General features: G+C 36.5%; 1 protein-coding gene across 1 annotated transcript in view; it reads left to right on the plus strand.

Annotated features, from left to right (window-relative positions):
• Positions 1–12,110, plus strand: part of MTTP (microsomal triglyceride transfer protein) — a 69,658-nt gene that overhangs the window by 26,902 nt on the left and 30,646 nt on the right. The window contains exons 6-9 of the mRNA XM_008052451.2: positions 517–633; positions 927–1,066; positions 4,832–4,982; positions 7,304–7,461. Coding sequence (XP_008050642.1) covers positions 517–633; positions 927–1,066; positions 4,832–4,982; positions 7,304–7,461 — 566 coding nt within the window. The remainder of the gene's footprint in view (positions 1–516; positions 634–926; positions 1,067–4,831; positions 4,983–7,303; positions 7,462–12,110) is intronic.

Here is a 12,110-nt window from a genome sequence, read left to right on the forward strand (position 1 = left end):
AGAGATCCCCAGGGAAAACACAGAGACCCTTTACAGAATCTGTATTGGGATACATTTGTCTAAACTCACATTGCTGGTGTAACTAATAATGGGTTGAATTAATCCCATAGGTTTTTAAGAATTTCTAATCATACTCAACTAGTCACAGTTATACACACAGAGAGAGACAGAGAGGGAGAGAGTGAGAGGGAGGGAGAAAGAGTCTAGATACAGCCATTGACAACCATATCCCCTTGCCACATAGCTCGCCAGAGGTTTCAGTTAAGATAAGACCATAATTGATCGTAGTCTGATTCTTATTGAACACACAAAGAAGTAGGAAATCCCATGTTATTTCTGAGAAAATGAGAAGGTGCTAGTAATCTTGAGTTCTTCCTGTCTTTTTATCTTGTCATCTGAAAAAAAGAGGCAATCCTCAAAGGCATATTAGAGGCCTCAATTTTCAAGCCACTTGTCGTTAAAATTCAAATGGTCCACAAGAAATCTCAAGCATTACATTCTTGCCTTTCTTTTTAGATAGATATCTCTGGAAATTGCAAAGTGATCTACCAGACTCATAAAGACAAAGTGATCAAAACTAAGGCCTTGGATTCATGCAAAATAATGAGGTCTGGATTCACAAACCCAAATCAGGTATGAGCGATGTACCTTCTTTGAGGCAGTCACATACTACATGTAGAAATTAATTTAGCATAATAGAAAAATAAAGTGAATACATAATTTGGGAACATTCATAATTTTTAGTTTAGGCTATAGATTCATATATATGAAATGGAAAGACATTGAAATATGTTGTAGGTGGGGGTGATGGGGCAAGGATTTAAGAGGGAAGCTCTTTTGTAGACTGAAAAATAGTTGCTGTTTGACTTGATTCAAAGATTAAGAAACTAATTACTTGTTATAAAGATGGCTCTTTATTTATTTAGGTCTTGGGTGTCAGTTCAAAATCCTCATCTGTCACTACCTATAAGATAGAAGACAGCTTTGTTATAGCTGTACTTGCTGAAGAAATACATGCTTTTGGGCTGAATTTCCTGCAAACCATTACAGGGAAAATAGTATCAAAGTAAGATCATGCTGAATTTTTTTTTTTTTTGCTACTCTTTGCTACATTATATACTTGACTTGTAAATAGATGTGTGTGTGTGTGTACATAAACATATAAACGGCCATGCATTGCTTAATGATGAAAATACATTCTGAGAAACGCAGCATTAGGTGATTTTGTTATTGTGTGAACATTATTGAGAGCACTTACACAAACTAGATGGTATAACCTCCTATACAGCTAGGCCATATGTGATAACCTATTGTTCCTAGGCTACAAGCTCATGCATATGGAATATAATAGGCAATTGTGACACATGTTAGGTATTTGTGTATCTAAACATAAAACGTACAGTAAAAGTATAATAGAAATAATTAAAAATGGTATGCCTGAATAGGGTACTTACCATGAATTGAGCTTACAGACTGAATGTGGCTCTGGGTGAGTCAGTGAGCGAGTAGTGAGTGATTGTGAAGGCCTAGGACAATATTGTACACCACTGTGGACTTTATAGACACTGTGCACTTAGGTTACACTAAATTTGTTTTAAGATAATGTTGTTTCTTCAATAATAAACTTAGCTTACTGTAACTTTTACTTTATAAACTTTTTTTTTACCTTTTTGACTCTTTTTTAATAAAACACAAGCACATTATATAGCTGTACAAAATATTTTTTCTTTATATTCCTATTCTATAAACTTTTCTCTATTTTTAAAATATTTTTTTATTTTTTACTTTTTAAACTTTCTTGTTAAAAACTAAGACACAAACACACATTATCCTAGGCCTAAACAGGGTCTGGATCATCAATATGACTGTCTTCTACCTCTACTTCTTGTCGCACTGGAGGTCTTCCAAGGCAATAACACACATGAAGCTGTTATCTCCGGTGACAACAATGACTTCTTCTGGAATACCTCCAGAAGGACATGTATGAGGCTGTTTTATAGTTAATTTTTTTTTTTAGTCAGAATTTCATTCTGTCACCCAGGCTGGAGTGCAGTGGCATGATCACAGCTCATCACAACCTCAACCTTAGGAAACCCTTCCACCTCAGCCTCCTAAGTAGCTGGGACTACAGGCATGTACTACCATGCCCGGCTAATTTTTTATGTTATGTTTGTAGAGGTGAGGTCTCACTATATTGTCTAGGCAGATCTTGAACTCCTGAACTCAAGCAGTACCCCCCACCTCAGCCTTTCAAAGTGCTGGGAATACAGGTATGAGCTGCTACTCCTTTGTAAGTCAAAGGAGTACACTCTAAAATAATGATTAAAAAGTATAGTATAGTAAATAACGTAAATCAGTAACAGTTGCTTATCATCATTATCAAATATTATGTATTGTACATAACTATGTGCTATATCCTTTAGTACAACAGTAGCTCAGTGGGTTTGCTTCCACTGGTGTCACCAGAAGCATGTGAGAAATATATTGAGCTATGACATTATGACAGTGATGATGTCATTAGGTGAGAGGAATGTGTCTATTGCTCCATTATAATCTCACGGGATCACCTTCATTCAAAACATTGTTATGTGACTCATGACTGTACATATCAAGTACATCTCATCTCAACTGTGAGCACCTTGAAATACATCTACAGCAATGCATAACACATAATAATTATTCTTTTTAAATAAAATGTTATTAAAATCATTTATTGAATAGAGTTTAAATTTTAAAGCAATAAGCTATTTGACTCATTTTAGTTCATTTTTTAATTTCTTTCTCTGTCAAATATTTTTCATGTTAAGGTTAAAAAGTAGTGACATTTGCATTTTCTCTTCTTAAGAGTTATTTTTTTAAGCATTGTTAAAAAACCTCAAAAGTTCCCTAGTAAAGAGATGGGACAGAATTTTTTATGTGACTTATAAAACTTAAGTTTTTAAGCCTGTTTTTCAGTTTGACACCATTTTTCTGGTCATAATAGTTCTAGTAGGATTAAGAACTGAAATTTCAAGTCTAAGAGTTTTTGTTATTTTCAGATTTTAATTCAGAAAAGAATATTTTCTAGCAGTAAACGTATTATACCTTATGTCACTGCTTCTCAAAAATTTCCTCTGAAGTAGCTCTCATATTAGCACCAAATGGATACAAAATCTTGGGAAAAGTGCCTCTAACCCTTAATGCTTGAAATTGTATTGATGTCTCACCTGGAGTAGAATGTTGCATTAGACTTCATATTATGTCTATGTTGTTTTCTTACATTTTCATATAAAATACATATTTTAAATTACTTATTAAGTCTATCTGCTTTCCATTGCTATTCAACAAACTAGCCCAGATTTAGTGGTATAAAAGATAACAATCATTGTATTATCCTCTCTCATAATTTTGGGGTTTGCTGTTGCCTTCCTGGTCATCTGTTATGTAATTGCAGACAGTCACCATGGCTAGAGCTGGAACTATTCCAAGGTTGCTGCCTCACCTATCTGGTGCTTGGCGCAGGAAGATTCAAACAACTGAAGTTCCTCACGCATCTCTCTTTATTTCCATGTGGACTCCAGAGGGGCACTTCATGGCAGCTTCATGTAGCCAGACCTCTCATATAGTAGCTCAAGGGTCCAAAGACATATTTGCTGATAGTGTGCCAATGAAAGTTGAATCTCCTTTGAAGACAGTGTCATATTGTGCCACTTCCACTGTCCTCTATTAGGGCAGTCACAGAGTCCTACCTAGGCTCAAGGATGTAGATTCTACCCTTTGATGGCAGAGAAACAAGCTTCTTGAAGAACATGTCAGACAAAGGTATTATTAAGACTATTTTTGGAAAATACAATTTTCTGACTGTGTTGTTTAAAAAATGACATGTGAGGCCAGGTGTTGTGGCTCACGCCTATAATCCCAGAACTTTGGGAGGCCAAGGTGAGAGGATTGCCTGAGCCTGCAGGGTTTGAAACCAGCATGGACAACTTGGCGAGACCTCATCTCTACAATAAATCAATAAAATTAACCGGGTGTGGTGGTGCGCGCCTGTAGTTCCAGCTACTTGGAAGGTTGAGGTAGAAGGATCACCTGAGCCCAGCATGTCGGGTCTGCGGTGGCCATGAGTGTGCCACTGCACTCCAGCCTGGGCAACAGAGTGAGACTCCAACTCAAATTAAAAAATTTAAAAAGTGACATATCATTGTATTGAAGATAACATTTTCAGAAAGCTAAGCTATAAAATAAAATTAAAAAAATAAAAATCCCTTAAAAAAAAGAAACCTGGGCTAAATTCAAAAGAGCTGACAAGCCAGGCTCAGTGGCTCAGCCTGTAATCCCGCACCTTGGGAGGCTGAGGTGAGTGAACTGCCTGAGCCCGCGGCAGTTCAAAAAATTAGCCGGGCGTGGTAGCACACGCCTGTAGTTCCAGCTACTTGGAAGGCTGAGGCGGAAGGAACGCCAGCACCCAGCAGGTCGAGGCTGTGGTGGCTGGGAGCGGTCACTGCACTCCAGTCTGGGCGACAAGAGTGAGACTCCAACTCAAAAAAAAAAAAAAAAGAGCTGACATCCCATGTGTTGTTCAGCATCCAGGCAATTTTCTTCTACAGTTTTGTGTCATAATAGTTTGAAAATCCAAACTTAAATTTTCAAATCTTTGCATAAAATGGTTGTTCCAGAGAAACTTTATCATTATCTTGAGGTTTCTGTTACCTCTGGGGATTCCACAGTTTGAAAGACAGGCCAATAACAATTGGAATAAATTAATATCTCATTTGCCAAAAGAATGGCAATTAGTATCTTATTCACTCAAAAGAATGCATGTAATGTGATATTTCCTTTTGGCGTGATGCAGGCAGAAGTTAGAGCTGAAGACCACTGAAGCAGGCCCAAGACTGATGTCCGGGAAGCAGGCGGCAGCCATCATTAAAGCAGTTGATCCAAAGTACACAGCTGTTCCCATCATGGGGCAAGTCTTCCAGAGCAATTGTAAAGGATGCCCTTCTGTAAGTGTGAGCAAATATGGGGATAATCATGACTTAAAACTTGATTTTCCTTTTGTCTCCAGTGAAAGCATCTGCTATTTCAATGAAGAAGGCTCTAAAGTACTACCAGCCCCCATGGAGTTATGATGACAGTGGTCTCACAATATGCACCTGAGATGCTGCATAATGCAGTGATTAACAAATAGTTACCACCCACTCATCTCAAACAAAAAATATCTTTACTTAAGGGCAGTCTTTTAAAAGCTGCACCTAGAATTCAGGGGGGATAATGGCCTAAGGAGAAGCACATGATGTCAAAAACATGAACAAAGGCTGAAGCCTGAAAGTTCTGTCACTTAACAGTGATTTGTTCACAGATTTTGACCTCAGTGTTCTGAGTGTTGCTGTGAGAGCTTAAGAACGAGAACTGAGATTTCTGCCCTAATTAGATCATCTTATAACATTTTTTTTTCTTTTTTTTTTTGATTTGGAGTCTCACTCTGTCGCCCAGACTGGAGTGCAGTGGCCGCTCCTGGCCACCGCAGCCTCGACCTGCTGGGCTCCAGCGATCCTTCCGCCTCAGCCTTCCAAATAGCCGGAATTACAGGCATGTGCTACCACTCCCGCTGACTGTTTGGTTTATTGTAGAGATGAGGTCTCGCTGCCCAGGCGGGTCTCGAATCCGTGGGCTCAGGCATTCCACTCACCTCAGCCTGCCAAAGGCGCGGGATTACAGGCTGAGCCACCAAGCCTGGCTCTTATAACATTTTTAATTCAACAAAGAGAAGTTACATTTATTCCATGAATGAGTTATCATGTGTGATCAGAGAAATGACTTTAGGGTCCAGCATTTCTCTCTTGTGAGGAGAACAAACTCTTGGCTTCAAGTTGTGTGTGTAGCTACCAGAAGATGCTCTTCCCCTGGACATTACTGATGTTCAGAAAAATGAAATCATCAAGAAATAATACCATAATTTGCTTAAAGTACAAGAGTGTAATTTCTTATTAGTTTCTAAAATTGAATTAGAGGAAAAACAAAACACTTTGCAACACAAAATAATCATTTTCAAACTTTCTTTTATTTGCTTTGCTTGCATATGCAATTTAATATTCCAATGTATGAGATGAAAATTACTTAGGAGAATAACTATTGAAACTAATATTTTCTTATTAATTTATTAACTAATATTTTCTTATTAATTAATTTATTAATAACATTTTATTTGTTATTTATTATTATTAATTTATTAATTTATTCCCTGTAGTTATTAAGTAGTATGAGCCATCTAAAATTCTTGATAATTATTTTTTGATTATTTTAAAAAGAATTTGCATCTTTGTGGAATTTATGTTTCCAGATTCAGTATAATTTCACCTATTGCAGCTATACAAAGCAAAAAAAAAAAATAGTCTGAATTCACATTGATATTCATGCTGCTCTCAGAAAAGACTCAGTAAATCTTTAGCTAAGTACAGCTGGAATTTTACTTTGGGATATTCTCTTAAGAATAGATAAATCCTTTTTAGATAGCTAAAGGGGATTTTCAAAGAAGAAAAATAAGTGTCTGTTGCTTATTAGAAGTAATGAGTAACTTAAAACTGGTTGGAGAGCTAGAAGTCACTGATAGGATTTAACACATTCTGTAAAACTAGGGGAAAGTAGTACCCTATGAAAAATAAGTTATTTAGTTTGTTTTAAAGCCAAGAGGTGTCATTAATTAGTACTATTTACTATTTTTAAAACCACAGTAGAATAAGTTAGTGTGTGTGTGTGTGTGTGTGTGTGTGTGTGTGTGTGTGAACTACCTTTATCTAAATACTACTCTACATAGATACAGACAATGAACAATTCAGACCTCAATAGTTGAATTTCATACAAACATACAATAAAGAACTAGAATAGGAAGCTCAAACTATCAAAAAAATGGAATATCAGTGAGGTGCAGGTAAATTAGAAACTTGATGCAATTCTTCAGCAGTACTAGTTTTTTTTCCCCTCCAAAATATCCTACTGTGCGCGAAAATTCTACACAATTTCAATATGGTATTCAAAGCCTGACCTCGGATATAAATCCATTGGAGTAGCTATGAGATGACTTACATGCCCAGAAACTAGTTAATTATCGCTCAAGCTAAGTACTAACAGAAAATGATCCTCCTGCAGAGGAGTGGTACACACGTTCAATGGAAGTCACAGGGTTGTGATATGGGCAGAAAGCCATCAGTATATTGTGGTAAGATACACAAAGCTTCTCTTGCTTCTGATACAAGCAACGTTTTCCTTCTGGGGAGAACACCTTTTGTAAATGTGGATGTTCAGAGTGCTATGCTTTGTGTTGTAGCTCGTGGAGCGCTGGCAGTCCATCAGGAGACACCTACAGCCTGACAACCTCTCCAAGGCTGAGGTCGTCAGAAACTTCCTGGACTTCATTCAGCACCTCAGAACTGCGAAGAAAGAAGAGATACTTCAAATTCTAAAGACTGAAAACAAGGAAGTACTGTAAGTTCCCCAAACTTTGTGTGGGGTTGTCTGTCAAGAAAACTTTTCTGGCTTATTATTTTATGAAGCAAGAAAGTCCCCTTTTAAACCTACTGCCCCTCCTCCAAATTAATTATGTTTTTTTTTCCTGCATTCTCTTGACTAGAGTTTCTATAGCAGGTTTTCAGCAGTGACTCAGAATGAACATTTTGTTGTGTTCATGAGTTTAAACCAGGACAGGCTTGGAACACAGATAGGTGAAGGCAGGGCTTCCTCATGACACCATAGTACACATGATGCCTCAATGTTTTTGAAATTCTGCTTTCTGACCTATTAATTTACACTTGAAAAGATTTGAGTCAATAAAACAAAAACAAAGGTCTGACTTCTTCGGTGGAAAATGTGATTTAGCTGGGCTCGGTGGCTCAGCCTGTAATTCCGCGCCTTTGGGATGCTGAGGTGAGTGGATTGCCTGAGCCCGCGGGTTCGAGACCTGCCTGGGCAGCGAGAACTCATCTCTACAATAAATCAAAAAATCAGCCGGGCGGTAGCGCACGCCTGTAATTCCGGCTACTTGGAAGGCTGAGGCAGAAGGATCGCTGGAGCCCAGCAGGTTGAGGCTGCGGTTGCCGGGAGCGGCCACTGCACTCCAGTCTGGGCGACAGAGTGAGACTCCAACTCGAAAAAAAAAAAGAAAATGTGATTTTATTAAAGAATCAATTGGAACCATGTTTTATACAGAAAATTGAGAACCAAGGCAAATAGCCAAAAGAATCTGGGGAAAAGAATTCCATATATTAATATTTGGTGAAACTGTGATTCATGTTGCATATGTAATAAAGAGTACACTTAATTCTTTCTCAAATTCACATTGTATATCCAGTGTTTTCTAAATCTATAATACAAAATTTGTCTATAGATATACATTCAATTGTATGATGCCAATTATCCTAATTAATGAGTTTGGCAAACAGTGGAAACTAGTTATTAACATAATTAGAAAAGGAAATTGGCCAAGCTACACACACACACACACACACACACACACACACACAGCAATTGCTGAGTTCAAAGGAATAAATTTCCTAAGAGGAGGAGAATTCTGCTTTTTTCTGAAAAGTCTTTTTATTCTTTATTGTATTTATCTACTTGCCTTAAGAACATTAAAAAATTGATAGAAATTCCATCTGACTAACAGCAAGTTGGATACTCTCTTCAAAAAATATACTTAAACCAGAATTTGAAAGATAGGCAAAATTCTCAAGCTCTGTTTTAATCAAGTAAGTTTAAAATATATTGGTAGAAGGGCTTGTCTTAATAGTAAAACCAAAAATACTGACAATAAAAGTGTAAAAAAAAAGGTATTAATTTAGGATAGAAATTACATTAAACCTTAGTATTATCTGTGTCCTAAAAATCTTAGCCTATCAATAATTTGGACAACTGTATCATGAACTTTCAAAATAAGATTGTTTGCACAATATTGTTGCATAGCATATGTAACACACATATCGCATAGTGCAACAGAAAGGATACTAGGATGAACTAAAATCAGAAGACCTAGTTTTAAATTCTGACTTCTGATAGCAGTATAACCATGACATAAGTCATTTATATTTAGCTTTCCTGAGCCTCACGCTCATCTGTAAAATAAGGGTAATATTCCTTCTATCTTTGTCGAATCGTGAAAGACAGGGTGATGAAATGTGACATTTCTCAAAGAACCTGTATTTCATGTTCTGTAATTTGCAGAATATTGACAGGTATGCCAAAACGAAAGGATTCTATGAGCAACTGAGTTTGGAAAACACTGGCTGAAACCAAGTTGAGCAGTTTTCTTTGTTGTGCACATTTTCAGCATTTTTAATCTGAAAGTATTCTTTATGTTTTCTTGACTATTTTCTAAATATACATGTCCTAGAAAACTCCTTTTCCTAAGTCATTTTGTAGGACTAGTGTTACATAGAAAACACTTAGGGAAATATCAGCGTAATTAAAAGACAGTGGACTCCAAAGTCAGAATAACTTGGGCTGGATTCCAATTCGAGCAATACCATTTACCAGTTATATGATCTTGAACAAATGATGTCATATCTCTGAGTCTGTTTCCTCACATGTAAAGGGAAATATTGTTATTAAACAGATGGGGATGTTCATGGGTTAAACAAAGTGGTGATATTACTATCAGCTTATATTTATTCATCATTTACTATATGCCAAGCACTCTTCTAAATGTATTAATACATTATGTAATTTAATCCTACCAATAATACGGAGGTAAATACTATTTTTAGCCCCATTTACAGAAAAAGAAATTTAAAAGAGTTTGCACACCTAGAATTTTTAGTGCAGTCTTTGCACCATATACACTTAATAAGTATTATGCCTTTCTGTTCCTGCATTGACTACATTTTTATTAGGATCAAAATGATAAAGTGCAAGTGAATCATTTTTAAAAGTGTAAAATACTAAACACATATCTGGGATGTTTATATGGATGTGGTATATCATATTTATATACATATGTTCATTAGTATGACAACTACTTTCTGAAATTTTATCATCCCAGACTCAACCAACCAAAGAAAATTTGTTAAAAAATTTTTATTTTAAAGATGTAGGGTAAAATTCAGGGTTAGGTATACAAATGGTCATTGTACAGGTAAAGTTTGGACCTCACTTTGGTTTCCACTTCATCTAGTTTGAGATCAAGAACACTTATTGATGAAGTGTGCTCCCCTTCCTCCTCCACTCCTGGCAGTTTCCATTATTGCCAATCCCTTTCTTGTAGTATTGTGATAATTGCTCGGGGTGCACTTATGAGTGAGAACATGTAGTACTCAGTTCTTTGTTTCTGTGATAGGTCACTGAGTATTATAGATTCTAAATCCATCCAACTTGCTGCAAAATTCAGAATTTTGTCCTTCTTTTTGACTGCGTAATATTCCGTCGTGTATATGTACCACATTTTTTAAATCCACTCTACTTTTGACGGGCAGTATGGTTGGTTCCATGTGAATAATGCTGCAACAAACATGTATGTGCAGGTATCTTTTTTATAGAATGATTTGAGTTCCTCCAGGTATATTCCCAGAAGAGGAATTGCTGGGTCATGTGGGAAGTCAATTTTTAGATCTTTTAGGACTCACCACATTGTTTTCCACAGAGGCTGTACTAGTTTATACTCCCAACAGCAGTGTAGAAGTGTTCCCTTTTCCCCACATCCTCTTCAACCTCTGCTGTCTTTTAGTTATTGGTGATCATCATCCTGACTGGATGTGGTGGTATCTCAGTGTGGTTTTAATTTGCATTTCTTTGATGATTAGTGAGACTGAGCATTTTATCATGTATCTGTTGGCTGCTTGTATATCTTCTTTTGAGAAGTGTCTATTCATATCTTTTGCCCACTTTGGAATAGGACTGTTTTTTTGTTTGTTTGTTTTTCTTTTTGGCATGTTTGAGTTCCTTGTAGATCCTAGGTGATAGGCCTTTGTCAGATTTACAGTTGGCAAATATTTTTTCCCATTCTGTGGGCTGTCTCCCCACTCTCTTGATAGTTTCTTTGGCTTTGCAGAAGCTTTTCAATTTGATGAGGAGGTCCCACTTGTCTATTTTATCTCTTATGGCATGGGCACTTGGGGTTTTGATCAAGAATTGGTTGCCAGTTCCAATTTCCATAGGGATGCCCCCTGCATTTTCTAAGTTCTTATAGTTTGAGGTTTTATGTTTAGGTATTTGATTCATTTAGAGTTTATTTTTGTGTATGGGGATAGGTAGGGGTCTTGTTTTAATCTTTTGCATGTGGTCAGTCAGTTTTCCCAGCACCATTCACTGGATAAGATTTCCTCTTCCTAGTGGTTGTTAGAGGAGGTTTTGTTGAAAATGAGTTGGTTGAGAAATTGAGGTTTTGCTTCCAGATTCTCTATCCTGTTCCATTGGTCTATATGCCTGTTCTTATACCAATAACAGGCGGTTTTTATTGTTGTAGCCTTATAATAAAGTTTAAAGTCTGAGTAGTGGGAAACTGCCAGGGGAGGGCGAGAGTGGGATTGTCAGTAGTGGGAATCTGTGGGGGGTGGCAGGGAGCACTCCTCATCAACAAGAGTACATGGATAATGAACATTTGTATACCTAACCCTGAATTTTACCCCACATCTTTACAATTAAAAAAAATTTTTTTTTAATATAATGTAGTTTAAAGTCTGGAAATGTGATACCTCCCACTTTGTTTCTTTTGCTGAGGATTGTTTTGGCTGTTCGTGGTCATTTATGATTCCTCCCAAAATTTTAATGACTAAAATATGTAACTAGAATTTTCCTGTAAGAGTCCTATTCTGCTCACACATATTCTTTGTGACTGAACATAGAAGTATACCATGATTTTTTTTTAAAGAGAAAATACTTTCCCTTGGATGTACATTAAAGTTAAAAGGATATCTCAGCCTTTCATCAAATAATACTGCTTTTGGTTAAATTAGGCATTTGCAAAATATGTATCTTTACATAGTTAACTAGAGAAAGAGAATACATTTTGAGAACCATAGCTTTAATGTATTGCTCATATGGGAATAAATTGAAATCTAAATTACAATTGAATTATATATTTTTTATTCACAAATCTCCAAATTATATTTGGCTTAGGTTAATATAGTAACATAGTCTGCATAGTC

Source organism: Carlito syrichta, unplaced genomic scaffold (assembly GCF_000164805.1).
Source record: "Carlito syrichta isolate Samal-C Ts95f unplaced genomic scaffold, Tarsius_syrichta-2.0.1 Scaffold274468, whole genome shotgun sequence".
NCBI lineage: Eukaryota > Metazoa > Chordata > Mammalia > Primates > Tarsiidae > Carlito > Carlito syrichta.